The sequence below is a fragment of the Gobius niger genome (assembly GCF_951799975.1).
Source record: "Gobius niger genome assembly, chromosome: 21".
NCBI lineage: Eukaryota > Metazoa > Chordata > Actinopteri > Gobiiformes > Gobiidae > Gobius > Gobius niger.
Window position 1 is genome coordinate 17275193 of NC_136872.1, and position 20601 is coordinate 17295793.

Consider the following 20601-nt stretch of genomic DNA (forward strand, 5'->3'; position numbering starts at 1 on the left):
TAGTAGTGCTTGTTATGACTAGGGTGACGTCCTTATGTCCTTTTCTAGTTTATCTTTCAAACATTCAGCTTGAAAATGCACCAACAATGGAATTCTTCTCATTTCCGACATTCCAAACCAAGCCAGGCCACCTTGAATTGTAAAGAAGAGCAATCGTGTTGTTTATGATAGCGCACCGGTCACTGGAATCCATTAGAGAGCGCCGTAATTACCAAGTCTGCGTGGCTCTAGAGGAGGGGAAAAAGTGTGGCTGGCAGAGCACACATCAACAGGAGGAGAGGAGAGACACTCCAAAGCCTCTACTGCACTAATGTTTGCACAAGTCTGCTGCAGCTGAGAGCGTGAATACATATTTATAGTATGAGGAGAGCCTGTGAGTCCTCAACTTATGAGGGGCATGATGTAGCTCCGTGAAATGACAAATGCGATACGATTGGTTAAAATAAGCAAAAGCCAAATGTAGAATAACGTTTTTTCAAAAGCAAAAAATAATACCGAGGCTCTGTGCGCTCTTGGTGCCGTTTATGGACTGAAAGACTCCGACAGATTCTTTTACACAGCTAACAAAATCCAGAAAAGATGAAGCTGAAGTGGGGCTGAAAGATGAGGGGAAAAAAGTCACTTAAAATGCATAACGTGACTGATATGTGTAGATTAGCGCCGCTGCTACGATGGAGACGCTCGGATGAATTAGCTCTGGCACATCCAAAGTAAGTTTACAATTGATATTCAAGGCACGCATCTGTGTCATCAAACAATCACATCACCGTATGAGATCGGATAAACACTAGACTTAAACCCCGGGGGGGAGACCATGCTGCTGATTGGACGGCTTGGACCGGGCTACTTCTTAGGTTTCTCTTAATGGAAACCTCAGCTCTTACAGTCCTCCTCCTCCTCCTTCTCCTCCTCCTCTCTCTCTCTCTCTCTGCCTCCTCTCAATGACAACACATAGACAGTGAACATCTTACGCCGTGCATATACGCGGCAAGGTTCGGAGCTGTCAGGAGGGGAGGGAAGGGAAAGGAAAGGGGGGGAGAAAAAAAAGCCTCTAAAAGCTCAGCACAAATGTATTTATAGACAGAAATAAAAGGATTAGACCTCCATGAAGAGGGGAGAAGGGAGAGATTTTTTCTTTTTTTTCCAGACATGCCAGATGCGGTGGATGCATCTCGGTTGGGGGCACTGCGGGGGTGGGTTGCAGTGGAGGAAAAAGAGGCTAAGTATATGTGCAGAGAAGGAGGGGGGTGATGGTGTAGGGGGAATGGTGTTGCACAGTGCGGAATAACATGCAACGTACAGTACATTTATTAACCAACAGGCCAACTGTAGCCTTTGAGCCAGTCCCAAACATAAAGGGAGTTGTGGTCAGTAAGGGGTAAGTCCTCTCCTAATTAGACGAAGACTGAAAGTACCTCAAGTGTGTTATTCATATTCCAGGAACTTATTTAGTGCATCAGTTTTCTGAGGAAATCCAGCTCAAATGGTCACAGTACTCAGCAGCATATTGACACCATCCGTAAAAAACAGACTTGCTTCTTTTGTTGTTGTTGCTTAGATTTGACAACCGCCCAACGTTTCCTTTTAGCAAATTCACAGTCACAGTCAAACCCATTTCATTTCCCGCACAGCCATTCTCACTTTTCACACCGAGCGCCACCTCATAAAAAAGATTTCGACCTCCCGAGCACCACGGGGCGTCAATCAAGGATGGAAAACAAATGAACAAGAGGTTCTACAACGGGACGAGTAGCATCTGAAGTACCGCCACTAGTACATGTACCATGATTTGACGCCCACGGGTCCACGTTTTTGCCCACCCAAGACACACAGCGCTCGGTTTCTCTCCTATAGTAATGCAGCCTCTCCACCAGTCTGTATGCCAAAGGCGCGAAGACATTGAGACAGATGGATCGGGGCAGACTGACAGCGACACAGCTTGGTTCTCTCTCGGCCCGTCTTCAGTGCCTTCTCATTGGCCTCGCAGTCGCCTCAGCCTATGGTTAATTGCGCCCTGCCGGCTTGTTCTGAATGCACTGGCAATTTGCGAAGCGGGGTGAGATCCCCCGCAAAAGCGTTAATTGCGGGCAGCAACCGGAAAAAGCAACCGAGCCACTTCTGCCCGTGTTATTTTTTTGTGTGTGTGTTTGTGTTGTGGATGCACGGAGGATTAGCGGCTCATATTTAGAGGTATTAAAAATGACTTTTGAATCAACATAGAAAAAGGAGGATAAGAGGAGGGGAGGAGGTGAGGGGGGGATCCACCAAACCAGCTGTCATGAGCAGATGCAAAGCCAAAACATGGATTACATAACCGCCCTGGAAAAAAATAAAAAAATAAACTCATTCATACAGTGAAGCACATTCTAGCTTCGTCTTCCATAGACTTTTTTTTTACCCCCCCCCCCTTTTGACTTTCTGGTGCAGATGTTAGCTCGCGGATGTGCACAAGCAACCGTTATAATACCCTGCCTCGCTGTTGCTAAGGAGAAAAGACTCAAGCCTCTCGCGGGGAGAGGGGGGCACAGGGAGGCGCAGCGTGGATGAATGAAAGAAAAGCGGAGAGGAGATGAAGTGGATGAAGAGAGAACGAGAGAGGGTCTGTCAAAGCGATGGGACGGGGGGCGCGCCACAGGGAGCAGTCATAGGGCCAATTAAAATCAATGCACTTCCACAGACAGGAGGAGACGTTCAGCGGCTTCAATAATTGGAGACATGATGCGGTTAGTGGAGCTCAGAAGTACGCTATTACGTGAAATGTTACCGTAATTAAAGTAATTGATGCACAAGTAAAAGATATTAGAGGATATTTAGAAACTGGCTCGACTTTTGGAAGCAAATCATCGCACCATTGACTTACGAAATGGGGGGGGGATGCTTAAGACTGACGTAATCCACCTTTGAGTTGAAACATTGTGACACTCCCCCTTTTCACTTTATGGTAAGACGAACTGAACGCATACACATCATGATTGGTGGTTTCTAGAGAGACAAATTTCATGGAACTAGACATGAGATTTGGTTCACGAAGTGAGGTTTTAATGAATAAAGAAGAAGGATCTCGTGGCAACAGATCTTGGCCCATCCTCAGTGACTCAGATTGGCTCAGATACAAACAAAAGGCAAGTTTGTATCAAGCAAAATTGAAAAACGCCGACATCCAACCCAATAACTATGGATATCAATATCGTTCTACCTATGGTTCACCGATTATTTGTCCAAACATTACAGATATGTTAACGCAGAATCCAACGACTTTATCACACATTCCTCCTCAAAACAAAAGGAGTCATCGCAAGTGAAAAACTGAAGAGTGGAGGAAGCACTTGGGCAAGACAGTCGGAAAATTTACCAAGAAGAAGGAGAACAGATTTTACCTACCACTGTTTGTGCATGTAATGTTATAAGTTATATGGTAAAACTCTTCAAAAAGAACAGTGTGTAAGAAATATATTTAAAAAGACAATCATGGCGTCTTGATGTAAAGTCATGTCACTAACACTTTATAAAGACGGCTATTGTTGCTGCTCAAAAACCTGAACCAAACCGGATTTTGCGGCGTGCGGCACATGGGTGGACATCGGAGTGAAGGATTTTCATATTAAAGTAATGCTGAGATGCGTTTTACAGTTCACTTAACATGGGGTCATACGCACAGATACAGCAGACACACGGGCCGACATCAGCTACAGCACAGGGCGGCCAGGTTAACCGTGCCGAGGATTAACCCCTTCATCTACGAGGGCCACTGGAGCGGAGTCTTATGCAATCTACAATGCAAGCATTTAGTGCCCTTTGGTCCGCAGTACATCGGAATCTATTATTGTGAAGCCAGATGTGACCGAGAGCGGACTCATGGGTCAAGCCTGAATGGCGACGATTGAAATACTATGACGACATCGAAAATACTATTGAGTTTGCATCTCCATTCTCCATTGAGTAAACCCTGTCATCGTAGAAAATAAAATATAATCAATTTGGCCAGTGCGATGTTAAATCAGGAGTGTGGTCTTCATTATAAAAAATAACTGCTTTTGGATACTTCAGCTTTGTTGGACATTTGATAACTTGGAAACAGATAACAAGGGCTGTTCATTTGCTTCTCAAAGTTTGGTGGGAGTGCCTTCCACTAGCAGCCGGGGGAAAAAACATGCTAAAAACAACATACAAGCCTCCATTGTTACTCAACTGTATGTTAAGATATTGAGTGCGGAGGATTCTGTCATGCAGTCTGGAGTGCTCTTCTGTAGTAGGAGAAGAAACAACCAAAGTTAAAGGGGCTAGATGCAAGTTAGCCATTTTATACTCACTACTGCCACCTCAGGTCATACGTGTAACTGCAGCTTCTATATTAAGCTCATGCATGACGGCACTTCGGACCCGAATCAACACCTTTTTTGAGTGACAGTGCAGGATTTTGAATAGGTCTGGGCTCTTTCTACACCTTAGGACATTGTTGGAACATGTAGGGGGAGGAAAATACTTAATTTTAGCATTTTTAAACTCTGTATAGTCCCTTTAAAGGGATTATACAGAGTTTAAAAAAAATGTATTTTCATCTACCTACATGTTCCAGCAATGTCCTATTGTGTAGAATGAGCCCAGACCTATTCACCACAACGGCCACTAAAATCCTGCACTGTCACTAAAAAAGCTGTTACGTCGGGTTTAATATAGAACCTGCAGTTACACATAAGACCTGAGGTGGCAGTAGTGAGTATAAAATAACCAACTTGCATCTAGTCTCTTTACAGGATTACTCCAAACCATGTGAATAAAGCTTAAGCTGGTGCTCCAGTTTTTGATTTGGAAATAATGTTATAACGCAAGTCTGTTTTTCCCTTTTAGACCAAAAAAAAAGAGTGTCTCCTTAATAATTCATGTTGGCTAATGCTTGGCCTTCACACCATAAAAAACATTCACCCCCAAAACTGGTAACGCCTTTACATTTGGACATACTGTGCACAACATGGTTTGGAAAGTTACCATAATTTATTACAGAAGATACAATAAGAAGTTAGATCATTGGTTATTGGGCGTTTGGAGATAGTAACTAAGAGGCAGTGTCCACCACCGGTCTATAGCTGCCGTGTCGACCGTGAACCGTGCGTTGCATCTCATGAAAAATTCACGATCTAAGAGTGTGGTCCTGCTCCTTCTGCTTCTCTGACTAAATGCTGTTTTGGCGAATGGCTTAGATTGAAGTGGCTCAGGGAGAGAAAAAAAAGACGCTAAAAAGTCCACCGCAGCCTTGATCCCCCATGTCTAAGCGACCTCCTCACTGTGAGCCAACCCCTTAATACTGCTTTACCAGAGCCCAGCCACTGCCACAAAGCATCAAACGCTGCCGTCGTCACTGCTCTGTGTGGCTGTGCTCGCAAATTAGGGCCATTTAGAGGATGTCAGAGTGGTTCGGCACGGATCCCTGCCATTTTCGGCACAGGCACATGTGCGAAAAAACTAAGCCCGGTTACCTCACCATTCAATGTGATGTGCAATACATGGCTGGTGATGTCATATGGGCACTTTGTGGAGATGCTATATCAATCCATGTATGTTTCAGAAGATAAATGCCATTGATTTTATATAAATAGTGCATATTCTAATGTCATAAAACTAGAAAACTTTTTATGCTATTTTGTTTCTATGGCCGGGACAATCTTCTATCCCTATTATTGTTCTGACTGATGTACGTTCACTGGAGAATAAGGATTATATTCGTGTGCTGAGCTCTTCCCAGAAGGTGGTGGAGCGGAGGGAGCTGCGCAGGAGGAAGAATGAGGAGGAGGAGGGGGAGGAGCTGACCAGTGCAGGACGCCACGCTCTGAAACAGGGACAAACCCAGGAAGCGCTGCACTTACATCGCATGTTATTGAATACACACGGGACTGATACATGTAACTAACTTCCATCCGTTGTCTTGCACTCACAAACACGCTCTCACACATCCTGGCCTATTGTACATGTTTTTAGTGGCAGTGGAAGCCAACACAAGCACATTGAACATGCAAAATCCACACAGAACGGCCACGCCAGGTCCAGGAATCCAACCCAAGACCTTCTTTCTGTGAGGCACAAACACTGCAGCACTGAGCAATAGTTAATGACATAGAAAAGGGAACAAAGCTCTCTGCTCGTGTAATGTTAAATGATTTAGCATTAGCGTAGTGTGGAGCAATGTTGATTTAGTAGCAGATTATCGAGCTATGTTGCAATATTAGCATGCAAAACCAACTTTATAGCCCTAAATATGCTATGAAATTATCTAAAACCCATATGAATATAGCCTGCCTGTAACATATTGCGAATTGCCGATGAAGCCTCTTGAGAGCGTCAGTCTATGGAAACCTCCTGTGTGGCAAACATAGCCCATACAGTAGAGAAGAGAAGGAAAAAAAAAAAGCACACGTTTGGCTTTCTACCAGTGAGCGACATCTGCTGTGATATCAGGCTTGTTCTGCCGTAGCCCATATGCGCGAATGGCATCATCTGTATCTAAAAGACATCTCCCAGCTGCCCACATGACAAGGGAATTACATGGATTAGCGGCCTAAACGTGTGGAATCAACATAGCCTTTTGCAGCCAAGCCGGCCCCGCTTCTGCTTCTGGGACAGGGATTACGTGTCCACCGGGAGCGCGGACGCATAACGCTATTCAAGTGGAATACATCTCTGCATCACCTGACGTCACATTTGTTTTGAATTTTGTGTCTTTCGCTGACACGAACCAGCCCAAACCGAATTGAAATCAGGGGGGAAAAGAGACTGAACCAAGGCTGAAACGTAATCAAGTGGCTCGGAACTCGTCTAAAGCGAGGATAAAGACGTACTGAATTAAGACGAAACCAGGTATTAACTAATCTAGGACTCTTATGGGTCTCAGCGAGGATTTAAACCGGATTAACAAAGACTAATCCAGATAAATAAGATTTAAAACTGGACTAAACAAGGACCCGAACCAGGACCAAGCTGCCCGATCCCCAAGTCTTAACAGGAATGGCAAGACCTAACAAGACCAAGAATTGAAAGAAGAACTGAAATTGAGTCAGGAAATAGAACTACATTTGCTGAATGTCTCCCCCAACCTTTCGTCATCATCAACAACAACAGCAGTTTAAAAAAAAAGACCATTGCGGCGATCTTCCGCGACATAAACCGTACTGTAAACAAACACATACGGCACATGAGCGCGTCCATCCAGGTGGTTATGTAATGTGGCTGTACATGTGATTGTAGGCCATGCATAAGATTACGTTTCCCTGATAGAGGCCAATGCAAAAACACCAGCTCCAAACGTGATTACATTATAGATTACCGCTGGTATTAGGGGCAACAGTGTGAAACCAATCATAATGCCCCGCGCGCAGATGTTCGCAGGTCAAATTTAGACTGGAACAGAAGTGCACAGATAGATAGATAGATAGATAGATAGATAGATAGATAGATAGATAGATAGATAGATAGATAGATAGATAGATAGATAGATAGATAGATAGATAGATAGATAGATAGATAGATAGATAGATAGATAGATAGATAGATAGATAGATAGATAGATAGATAGATAGATATGATGAAATATAGTGTTATAGACCCGGGCATTAACACTTAAAGGTTAAAAGTGTTCTTCATTAAGACTATGGCCACGAGGCTGGAGCGCAGTTTCCGTCATAAAAAATCCCCTCCACTGCCTACTTTATTATGCATGGGCTGAAAATGATGCATATGCAGCAACTTTGATGCAGGGGGGCTTTCCGGCTGTTCCACTAGCGCACGGAAGGAGAGCGAGAAATTAAGGATTGGGAAAAGCCAGCCTGTCAGCTCTGCAGTGGGGTGCTAGTTACATGTCAATTTAAAAAAAAAAAAAAAACTACCCCCCCAAAAAACCCCGCACAGTAATAGCTATGGGGGTTGCAAGAAAATGTCACGCCAGGATAAGGTAAGAATGTAGTGTGTACACGATGACAGTGACAGTGACATGGGAACATCCCCCCCCCCCCCTCCAACCCGTGTTTTAGGGAACCCCATACCGCGCCATGTCTTGGAGCGACCCACAGCCTTATCTTGATCCCCCCATTGAGAAGCACCACTGCATTGACTTGCTCTCTCGCGCTCTTTATAGTTGGGAGCGAAGCCAGCAGCAGGATGCGCTGTAACATCGTGTTCCCTATAGACGCACATCTGCTGCTCCTCTGGCTCCCCGGGGGAGCTGCAAAGCGACTGAGAGTATGGGAGCAGAGCGGGGTTGGATAACACCGGGTCTCGTGTGGTCGTGTTTTGGGGCAGTGGTGTGAAATAATGAAACAGCTCATGCCACACAGGTGCGCCGATGCTGCACGGGCATATGTAGCGGGAGAGCGTTATCGGAGTGGGGGGGAAAGCGCAGCCTGTGCCAATGCGTAAAAAAAAAAAAAAAAAAGTCGCTCAAACTGACATTATACGGAAACGGAGACGCGGATCGCACTCACCTCGCTCATGGTGATGTCAGATGGAGTAGTGTCGCAGAGACGATATGATCTTTTCGGGTCGAACCGTGGACCGTGAAGATTCAGGCGGTAAGAGGCGCGTTGCTGCAGCAGAGGAGAGGATCTTTGGATGCTGTGAGCCGCGTTGTTGGACTGACAGTGAAGTCTCTCTCTCTCTCTCTCTCTCTCTCTCTCTCTCTCTCTCTCTCTCTCTCTCTCTCTCTCTCTCCCTCTCTCTCTCTCTCTCTGTGAGTCTGTCAGAGGGGAAGGCTCAGTGCGCTACCGCTGGGATCCGCGCTGCTAATAGTCACATAATAAGAAGAGCAAGAGCGTAACCCTGGCGCTCAAGGAAACAACAACGTTTTCCCTTGCTGCAAAAACACACATTTTTACCGCGGGTTTTCAGATGACATCAAAACATTTTAGCCAGCAGGGTTTTTTATGTTTCATTTGAAGGGTCAGATAGGATTAATATGATAAACATGGAAAGATGACTTTTCTAAGGAATAATCTACTGGATCCAAACACATTAGGCTGAACTGAGAGAGAAACATCGTGCTTTCTGCATTTTTTACAACAGTAATGTTCACACTTTTAATTAAAAAATAATTATCAAACAAAGATTCTAAAACAATTCGACAAAAATAAGATTCCAGTCTGGAGAGCGTCTAAGCCACAAAATGTCTAAAAACGGACAAACCTGTAGCACAACTCAACATGGCACTTTCAAGGTCGAACCTAAAGAGTACTTTTACACTGCTCGTGTTGAGCAATGTTGCATTGGTACGATCGAGTAAGTCCAGTAGTCTCCGCTAGAGGGCAGCGTTGGTTCAGCAGAATAACAGTCAATTGTAGGAATTGCTTTGTTTTGAGCTAAAATGGTAGTTCCACAGTTTTACTTTCATATGAAGAAAACTCATTTTGGATCACGTTATTATGGCATTGCTTGTTCAAGATAACCAATGCATGCTTAAACCTTACTTACATTTTGCAGATAAAACCAAATTACTAAAGGAATAGGCCACTGTTTTTCCATGCTGAGATATGTTCTTGAGTGAGATGAGTTGATGCGTCTGGTCTTTGTGCGTGCGCTCTGTCATGCAAAAAGACCAAAGATGTTGTTAGCATTTGGCCACTCCTCCTCTCTTCTATTGGTGTCTTTCCACATGCAGGCTCGTTGTCCAGATTTTCCATAACAAAGGCCAAACCGGTCTGACCAGGTATAGGTTTTGGGACAGACGTCTGGCTGTGGCCAAAGCACGCTAACCCGTGTCTGATGTGACGTGAACAGACTGCTGGCCTCTGATTGGCAACGAGAGTGGACAGCCCTCACTATTAACATGATTAACATCATAAAAGGAGATTTTGCCGATATTAGCATTTATTTAGCCTCTGTTAGCACAACTTTAGCTGTAGCTTACCTTCACAGTTGTATTTAGCGGTTTCTTTGCTGTTTTAATACAGCTTGGCACCTCTGAATGATTCCATAAGTCCCACCAGAGGGCAGCATTTGTGCATATTTGTTCTCATTGCGGCTTACAAAACTTTTAATGACAATCTTTACCATGTGCTCCTCCATGGGGGCGCCGCCCACAACAAATGCGTGTGTGTGTGAGTGTGGTGGAAACAGAAAGATGTGCGAGGTAGAGTCGATACGTGCACGTAGATCGTCCGCTGTCAGGTCACGCTATGTGGAACGGCAGCTTATTGGGCCAAACGGGGGTGAAGTTAGAAGTGACCAAGCTCTTCCACGTTTCCCCTATTTAAATACTGTTACGTGAGAAGTTACACGATCCAAGTATAGTCACACAAAATGAAACATGTCGATTTTCTAAGCGAATATAAAGGGGTACTATATTGTAAGGCATGATAATAACACCTTAGGAGCACTGAAGATATTACTGCATGGATGTCAAAGTGCTCCTAAGGCGTTATTTTTGTGCGACTGAGCGCACAGGTAAAGACCAGACAGGTACGCATCAACTCGTCTAAGCTCAGGTAAGAACATATCTCAGTATGGAAAAACGGTGGCCTGTTCCTTTAAGAGATATAATGCAGAACTCCATGTATGTAACACATTCTAGTAAAGGCCCTTTACCTGATTTTGTAACTTGCAGGGTCACTGTCACTTGCTTGAAACTTAATGAAATTGATGCAAATGTGTTAAAATGAGTGTTTTTCCTACAAATGTCTGAGTTTACAATATACTAAAGGAGGACCACACTAATTTTGTTCCACTGCTAGAATAAATTCAGGTATAGTGCCTTTAAGATGATGTAAAATCACTTGAAAATACACTGAGCAGTTCTCGTTGCAGTTCATCCAAAGACCACAAGATGCTCCTATTTTCACACATAAACTGAACACCATGAATGAAAATATGTTCTTGTTGCTCGTTGAACCTCAACGAGCAACCGGCACGGTAGCGCAGCGGTTAGCGCCTCCGCTTCACAGCTAGAAGGTCCCGGGTTCGACTCCCACCAAGGACGGGGCCTTTCTGTGTGGAGTTTGCATGTTCTCCCCGTGTCTGCGTAGGTTTCCTCCGGGTACTCCGGTTTCCCCTACCACTAAAAACATGTGCAATAGGTGAATCCTCCAGCCAGGTGATTCTGACCATCAGCCTGGCTCCACATCATGGAGATGGGTCCCCGGGCGCGGCACTGCCGTCGACCACTGCTCCTTACGGGTTGCCCCAGCGGCATCGAAGGATGGGTTAAATGCAGAGGACGAATTTCCCTACGGGGACAATAAAGTTAACAAACAAACAAACAAACAAACCTCATTTATCTCAAAAGCAAACACTGAGACAGAGACACTTTTGTTTGTTTATTTCTATCGTGTTTTATTTGTATTTTCTGTCCACAAAGTCATATTAGTCACTACTATGTTAGATCAGTTTCCCTCACTGCAATGGCAGTCAGCTACACAAGAGCCCAAACCTGCAGCGCGGCCCTCTCTCCTCCGTCGATTTGTCAAACAACTTTTGTTTTAGCTCAAGGATACTTGTACATGCTGCTTTTTCGTCTTTCATTATTGGTCAGGTTCAGATTAAGGTGCTTTTTCAAAATCCAAGAAAAAAAGTTTGGGAAAAGTTGATTCTTACACCTAAATTTGGCACACATCACAGTAAAATAAAGTGCGGCGAAAACCCTGTGCTGATTTATAATAATTTTCGATTGACTTCTGCATGTTGACCCTGACGTGCAAAGTTCATTAGCATCAACTTTTGACCAGGAAGTGCACAATAGCTAACATCTATGACCCTTTCCTGGAACAACTGGAATACTGGATTTGGTGATAGGTCTGAGAGCGAACTTACATTTTACAAAAGGCAATAATCGTCTTCTTTTTTATCACATGCCTTACCCCTGCTTGCATTTTCCACATGTACAAAATGTGTATCTAGATATAGTTATTTTCGCCTTGTGATATCATTGGCAGTTTGTTTTACTCCCCTCTGCCGGCGGGACGAGGAGAGAGGCCCGCGCTTTAGGTTTGAGCGCTCATACAAAAAAGAAACACAACATTTCTAGTGCTATCTGTACAACATTCAACAACACGTTTCTCTTTTTTTTTTTTTCGTTTCATTTTTTCTTTTTTTAAGCGTAATGCCGAAACAATAATAATCATTGATATAAGAAGAGCATTTTCCATCTCAACGGCATCGAACGAACACCACACAAACCGAAATAAATTCTAGTAATAATCATAAAGGCCTCAATACCAGAGAGTACGTGTCACCTTGAAGTGGTGCTGGACAGTTAACGGACCAGAGAGGAGCGCGAACGGAAGCGAGGGGGGGAGGCGGAGAAGAGGGGGGATGAGGGGGGTGAAAGGTGTATTATCAAAACATTATGATAGTGATTAGTTTAGTGTCACGTCGGACAAGTTTGGCTCCGCATGGGTTTAAACATATTGGCTCGACTTGGGCCAGATTCAGAGATGTGTCTTTGAAAATTGACCGCACTTTTATTTTGTTATTTTATTATTAAAGGACGGTGCATGATTCAGTCCCACAAATTTGAAGGCATGTCTTCCTGATCATAAAACTATAGTTCTAGATCTGGAGATGAGTCCCCTGACAGGTTGCTTCAGATGCATTGAAGAATAAAAAGAGACACATTTTCCTATAGGGGCAATATACCAAAGAAGTTAGTGTTTGGTGTGACTTTAAGAGAATAAAAGTGACAGTGAATAATTGTCAGATCATGGACACCTTTCTAAACTGGCCTCTGAACTTTGGTTTTCCAATGTTAGTATTTCATCCAAATTCTTCAATACGTTCAAAAGGTTAGGCAAATTTACAATTCATGCAAACACATGGAAATAGTGTAGGCCTGGCGACCTCAAAGACCAATCAGGACGAAAGATGAATCTAAATCATATAGAAGGGTTTAAACGGGCTGATGAGAGAATGGGGAGAAGAAGCAGTAGAGATGGGTAAGTGCTTTTGGTGAGTTGTACAAATACACCAGGAAGTGCTTGAAACAGAAGGCACGGTGGCATTGACAGTAGTTGTAAAGGAGACACCACTAAGGGACAATCACTATGAACTGAAAAGGTGCTCTAAACAGAACTGAAACACATTAATGCACATTAAATGTGGTTGCAATCAAGAATACCCCATACAGTAGTCACGAGGGGGAACGATGCTTCTCAGCACAGTCAGGGAGGATAGTATGTAGCACACTTAGAGTGTTTAAATACCTTTAAAGTCAATAATTTATAACATTTTGCTCTTTCTGGCAGTAAACACTAGGTTCTGAACATTCTTTAACAACCAGTTCAGTGGTTGGACATTTTTGTCATCAATGGGGTTAAATGTATTGAAACCACAGCTTTACACATAAAACATCAACCAAAAGTGACACTTCCATCAAAAAACGTTTGGTCTATCATAAAGTCAAAGTAAAGACAACTACTTTGGGAACGCAAACCTTGCACAGTGCTCTGTATAGACATTCCAACTAGTCTTAGCTCACAAACATTAGAATCAATATTACCTATATCCATAAGCTTTCTGTAACATCTCAAAGCAAAATAAACAAAAGTCAGATTTTTTTTCCCCCCGTTCTTTCTTTCTGGTCTTTACAAAAGCTACACATATTCTACTGGGATGTCTATGCATTTGTTAGTGTTTTAATAATAATAATAATAACTCCTACCATTGTCTTTTCTTATACAAAAGAGGGGAGGGGACCTAATTCCTCTAAAACAACCCGCTGCGCCCCAAAGAGTACACAGTGCCTCTCGTCGGGGTCAGCTTTACCTTGTCTCTTCCTCCTACAAAGAAATGTTTTGACACAGTTGCTCATTTAAGTCTCTTTTAAAAAGGATTCTCTCGGAGTTGATTGTTTTCGGGGGGCTCGAGAAATGTTCCTACAGCCTCCAAAAAGAAAAAAGAAAAAAAAAAAAAAAAACAGATTCCGCTTCTCTGCGCGGCTTTGTTCTCCTCAAAAGCATCGACAGCGCGCGATGATGACCTTGTGTTGCCTTGACGACAGGCTTTCCGCGGCATTGTAAACACTTCACTTTTCTCACTCGGGGATTGAACTTTGTCTCGTCTTAAACATCGACATTTTTTTTTGTTTTTCTTTTCAAGCCAGCAACGTGTCAAGCTACTACTATTCGCTTAACCTCTAAAAAAAACAAAAACAAAGATTACTTAGAGTTAACTGTATATAGAAATAAACACGTCTGAGAAACCTCAACGCTTTTTAGCGACGCCAAAGGGATTCGACATTACGACTAACTTAAAACAAACAGTTTAGATAGTTTTCTTTCATTTTTAGCTTAAACAACAACAAAAAAAAGACGATCAAAGACACGAGGCAGTGACTTCTAGTTAGGTCAAGGGAATAATCACCAAGTCAAATTAGCATTACGCAAATAGCTCATACGTGATTGACAACTTGGCAAAACCCCCAGTGTCTTTGAATAGAGATTTCCAACAGTCTCTCCGGAAGATAATACTATTTCCGTTCACAGCCATGGTCCGTTCGAGATAAACATGATTTGCAGATGAATGCTTTTTCTCTCTAGTCTTCTGGAAAAGGACGCTCGCGTGTTCAAAGAAGTAAATCAAATACAAAACGTGGTCCAGGAATTCCGCAAAAGAAGCGTCCTCGGTCTATATTGTGCTGATGACAATACTGTACAATGGGATGACCGCTGACTCCACAGCAAGCGAGGCCCCTCCTAACTTTCTCTCGGTTCAGTTCCGCCTTTCATCTCGACAAAGCCGCCACATTTGTGAAATCGTGGCAGTGATTTTAATCTAAATCGTCGTCTTCTTCCTCGGCGTTGGACATCGCCGCCGGTGAGACGCTGGCGGACATCTCCGTGTGTCCGTCCGCTTCCGGGGAATTTTCCAAGCTGCTTTCATCCAAAGTCTCCGCCAACTCCTCGTCCTGGTTGTCGTCTTCCATCTCTTTGAAATGGTTTCCGACGCTCTCTGACAGATCGCCATCTTGGTTATCCAGGACGCCAAGCAGTCCGTTGTGGGTTTGCGAGGGGTTCGCCAACCACTCGTCCAAAGGTGCCTGGTTGTCCGATCCGTCCATGTCCTTCCACATCCTTCGCGTTTCTGGGATTGCGGCGTCGATTTTTGACAGCTTTGCGTTTCCGTCCACGTCTAGGGCGACTGGGGGACTTCGTTTGCGCCTGGACTTACTGGTGTGGTTTACTTGAAGGTGCATGGCCATCAGTTCCGCCGAGGACGTGCGGAAAGGGCAGAAAACGCATTGGCTCAGCATGATGCCTGTTTGCTCGTTTTCGAATTCTCCAAAACCGACGATCCCATCTTCCTCTGACCCCCCCAGACCGGGAGGGGTGCGTCGGGACAAATCCAGCGGCTCGAATCCGCCCTCTTGAGTCGGCGGACCGTCTTTCGCGGGCTGCACCATGCGGCTCGTCGTCAGCGGCTTGCGGCGAGAAACTTTTTGCACTTTCGGAGGCGGGGATTCCCTTATCCAGTTTCCTTCTTGGTAAAGCGTGCCCATCATCCCGGAAAGATACCGATACTGGCTGTCCAGGTCGGCGTCTCTCAAGGCGGACAGGGCTTTGTGGTGGTTGTTCTGGTCAGGAAGCCCCAGGAGCCCGAATGCGGCCTGTTGATCGGTTGATCTGGAGGCGTGCGTGCCGGCGGGAGCGCGGTTGATCGGTCCGTGGCTCGGCTGAGATCGGCGCTGTTTGATGAGCATAGTCCCAGAGGCCAAGCTGTGGACAGAGAAGGGTCGCTATGAGTTACATTTATTCAATAACATGAGGAAACCAGAACAAATTCAATGACTTATTTGTTTAAATTATTGTGTGGGCCTGTAGACTTAAATAGGCATGACAAAGCACTATGAGAGACAGTGGACAAGTTAAAGGGATATCAAAGATTTCAAGATTTTTGACATAGGGCCTCATTTCCTAGTTATCCAGAGTGTTGCTGATTTCTGGAGATGTTTTCTTTTGTAATTCATGCAGTCCTTATATTTGAAGAGTTTCGTGGCGCTAAGCTAGTGCTAGGCTAGTGCATGTCTATGGTATCAGCTAGCCTGCATTAAAAACAGTCTGACTCCACAGAGCACCTGAGGGAAATCACTTATAACACCTAACCATGTAAATGTCTGTGTCGATAGAATAATTTTTTGAACATAACTGACCTTGTATCACATGAATGATCTCATTTTGAGGGACTATTTTCTAGCAGATCACTCCGCCACTGCATAGCTTATACAACCACGAAGCTGATGCTGCTCAAATATAAATGCAAAACAGTTTTAATGATTCTATTAACACAGACATTTATATGGCCTGGTGTTATGAGTGATTTGCCTCAGGTGCTCTGTGGAGCGGGTCAGTTTTTAATGCAGTGTAGCTGATACCATAGAAATGCACTAGCCTAGTGCCACGAAACTCTTCAAATATAAGAACTGCATGAATTTAAGAAAAATATATTTCCAGGAATCAACAACCTATCCTGAAATATCCCTTTAACCTCAGTTTCCAGCATATGTGGTAGTTTAATCGCAGCATAATATTCCCTCATCTCCATCAGTGACAAAAGCTTTACTTACTACTAGGATGAATGTGTGTGAGTGAATGTATGGTGGTGGTCAGAGGGTCCGTTGGCGCAGACGTGTGTAGTCGCGAAAGCGCCTCTGACAGTCTCCCCCAGGGGAAACTGAAGCTACAAACGTAGCTTTCCACCACCGAGTATGGAGTGAATGTACAACTGTCTCATGTAAAAGCGCTTTGTGACTATATGTCTGTGAAAGGCGCTATATAAATAAAGATCTTCTTCTTCTTCTACTTTTTCGCCACAGAAGAATGAAGCTTGCATTTCATACGGGGCCACGATGCCGCAGTTGGTAGAGTGGGTTGTCTCTTGATCGGAAGGCCGTGGGTTCGTATCCCAGCTCCCGCAAATGCACACTGTCGTTGTGTCTTTGGGCAAGACACTTCACCCTACTTTCCTCCAGTGTCCACTGGTGTATGAATGAGAGTACTGTACTGTAAAGCGCTCTGGGACTGATAAAGGTAGAAAAGCGCTATATAAATTGAGTCCATTTATTTCATGTACTTTTTTTTTTAAAGTGGAGGTTTTGCTCTTTGCAGGCATTTGGTAATAATCTCACGCACATCTTTATCGCTATGTTTCACTTGCTTGGTTAGAAAATGCAATATTGATTTAAAACAGCTAATAACAAATATCCTGTAGTTTTACTTCCTGATTGTCTAAGCCAGTGGTTCTCAACCTGGGGGTCGTGAGACAAATTTGGGGGTCGCCAGATCATGTAGATAACATACCGGTATAGATTTATCTATTAGCGTATAATATAATATTTTATTGTCTCATGTGTGTGCTATTTTACCAGTGCCATTATATGTTAGTAATTTGGTGAGTTCTATTTTAGCCATTTGTTTTTTTCTTCGTTTTTTAAGAATTATGTAGGCTATTGTTCTGATTTCTCACGGTGTGACCCGGGCGTGGGGTCACGAACCCCTTTAACTGTTATGATGGGGGGCGGGGCTCCAAAAAGTTCAGAACCACTGGTCTAAGCAATCTAAGTTTAGTCACTGAAAGGACACAAAAGTAGACCAGCCGCCTCGTATCGCTGTTCTATTAAGCTTTGTCCGAGATCGAGAGGTGAGGATAACATTTCCTGGATACGCACGTTCTTCAGGAGGAGCTTTTTGGAAGCTAAGAATAGCCACTGGGGGAAGATTAAAAAAATACTCAAACATGTGCAAGTGGCTCCAAACACAACTTCAGCTATGTTTTTGATGAGAGAACAACATTGTAGCAGGCTTGAAAGTTGGTTTTGCAGGATACCCTCTCTTTAATAGTTGAATAGTTCAGCAGTTGGTAGAGCGGGTCGTCTCGTGATCAGACGATCGTGGGTTCGTATCCCAGCTCCCGCAAATGCACACCGTTGTTGTGTCCTTGGGCAAGACACTTTAGCCTACTTGCCTCCAGTGTCTGTGTACACCGGTGTATGAATGAGAGAGTGAATGGGTGACTGATTCCTTACTGTAAAAGCGCTTTGGGCCTGATAAAGGTAGAGAAGAGCGACATCAGTTGAGTCCATTTTACCATTTAATATTTCCTTGTACATGTGTTGTTTAATCTGGAAATAATAATAATAAGACTTTGGACATAATAAACCCATATGGTACTATTTTGTAACTATCAAACATCTTTATCTAGAACTACTGACTTTAAATGTCTCCAGAACTCTATAACAAGCCACATATTGCAATTCCAGCCATTTTAATTCATATTTCACTAAATAAATCCGTTTTTGTTGTTGGTAATATCTGAGTACAGTTTTGATATCCTCTCCTCACCTGTGGCTGTTGAGTGCGGCGGTCAGCCCGGCCGAGGAGGAGGAGTTGGCGGCGGCGGCAGCTGCCAGAGCGTTGCGCTGCTCCCTGTGGTGTCTCTGCAGGTGGTACTTCAGGGAGCCAGACTGAGTCCCTGCGTAGTCACAGTGAGGGCACTTATACGGACGCTCACCTGCAGAGAGAAGGGAGGATAAACAAGAGGAGGGACGCTTGTGAATAAGCTACAATCATGGAGAGCTTTCAACACAGAGGGGTCAAATACACGTACATGGTGTCGCTCTCTGTAAAGTGATCCAGATGAGAGGTCACTGAGAGGCGTGTGCTCCCATTATTATAAGTGACATTAGGACAACTAGTACACAGATAATCACCCTGATCTAAATGTCTAAACAAATACACAACAACTAAATAAGGCTTTTACTATTCTGGTCCACTGCAACACCATGTAACACAAAAAAGATTCCATTTCACTCCTCAAAACACCAGATGTTCTCTCTGCAACACGACTGGCTGTAGATCTGTCAGTGGAAAAGCCCCATGCCGATAACTGACACCATATTTTGGATTGCGCTTATCAATAACATTTTAACATGACTGCTGTAATCTCTGCTAATAAAACCACCAATGATTGCTTTCATTTTGGGCACTTTCCTCACGACACAACGAGCTCTGAGCGTTTCCCCAGCAGCGATGAAGCTCAGTGGCACCCATCTCCTGACATCTCTGGGCAGAGGTTCGTGCTCTCGCCTCAAAGCAAATATAGACCCGGGTTCCATGCCTGTCTGTGTGGAGTTTGCATGTTCATGTCTGCTCTGGTTTCTTACAAACACTCGACTAAAACCATGTACAGTATTATAAGCCTCAGTGATACTTTTCTGGATACGCAAACAGTGGAAAAAAAGACAACCACAAATTTGACGGTCAAAACAGAATCGAAATGGCAGTTTTTAATAAAAGCCGAAGTCTATAATTGAATGAGGAGTGCACTTTTGCATTTGAAAGGCAGGTGGCAGTATTGCATCATTTATAGACACTGGAAGGAGACAGGCAGAAGGGGAGGGGGGGGTTACACGCTCAAGCATCAATATCACAAATTGTATCACATGTGAAAAGCATTAATGAGCCTATTCAGAACAAAATTAGCCTCAAAAAGAAAAAATAATTTGATTTGAAACCGGAGCAATCTCAAGGGCCTTTAAAATGCATGTATGGAAATCGTGAGGGGGGGGGAAAGGAAAAAAAAGATGTGAACCTTGCTGTATCAGGAACAAAACGCTGGATGTTGTGAAGAGGAGGGGCGCAGCAGTTGCAGAATGCATTTTGGGGGGTTTGCGTTGGAGCTAACATTTAGAGCTCACAGTGATCGCTTTTTTTTTTTTCGCCTCTACTGCGTCTGCTTTACAATGTGGAGATGGATCGAACGTACGGATCATTAACCCGGACTGTTTGTGTGCTGTGCAGCTAAATTTTAATTTAATTCACTTCCATTTGTCAGCAGTGTTAACAGCACAACAGGTTCATTAATATTGCCTGTGCGTGTGTGTTTTGTCATTGCGCTTTTTCCCTTTCTATCACATTCTTTATTACAAGCTTCATTCAAAATTCAACAGATTTAGTTTAAAAATTAGGCGACGGGGGACAATTAGGTTAAAATCAACACTGACAGTTTGAGAGGTTGGCACATATGAGCTTCCAAGCCATTACAGCTCCGGTGTCAGACTTAAATTGACAAATGGCCAGATGAGTTAATGGGACGATTGCATTGCCTTCAGCCCCTGGGTAATATAGTCTGAATCTAATTTCATAAAGCCTACGACTGTATGTCTTGTATGTAGAGACTTGTCACATAGCACTGAATACGCCCCTATATTTCACATACACCAGAGTCACTAAGCTGTACGCAAGTGTACACTGGGATACTATTACCACCATTACTCAATGTTTGCAACTATATTAAAATGCCCTGATTTATGTCAGTGCTTATCACATTATATTAGTTTTACTCAAACTTCAACTACTACTTAGGCAAAGTGTACTTTACTATCTATGCACATGACATGGTTTAAATTCAAACATGGACAATTAAGAAATGATTCCCTCCTCAAACTGCCATTTTATCGTGGTGGGTGGGTTGAGTGCACTAATGGTCCAAGGAGGAGCTATGTTGTGAGGGGCGTGATGCCCCATGGCAAACAGGTCCGAGCTGACAGGTCAGAGGAAGAGCGGTTCTGAACCAACAAGGCCGGTTTCGTCTCTCTGATTGGCAGCGCCTGGTCACCGCTGAGCTCCGCCTGAAGGA

At 43.8% G+C, this 20601-nt stretch overlaps 1 protein-coding gene across 2 annotated transcripts in view; it reads right to left on the bottom strand.

Annotated features, from left to right (window-relative positions):
* Nucleotides 1–12026: 12026 nt before the first annotated feature.
* znf219 (zinc finger protein 219) overlaps nt 12027–20601 on the bottom strand; it is a 41160-nt gene continuing 32585 nt past the window's right edge. For both annotated transcript variants that reach the window (XM_079579868.1, XM_079579867.1), the window contains 2 exons: nt 18306–18474; nt 12027–15683 (listed from right to left, as the gene is read on the bottom strand). In XM_079579868.1, the coding sequence (XP_079435994.1) occupies nt 14738–15683; nt 18306–18474 (1115 nt within the window). In that variant the 3' untranslated portion in view covers nt 12027–14737. The remainder of the gene's footprint in view (nt 15684–18305; nt 18475–20601) is intronic.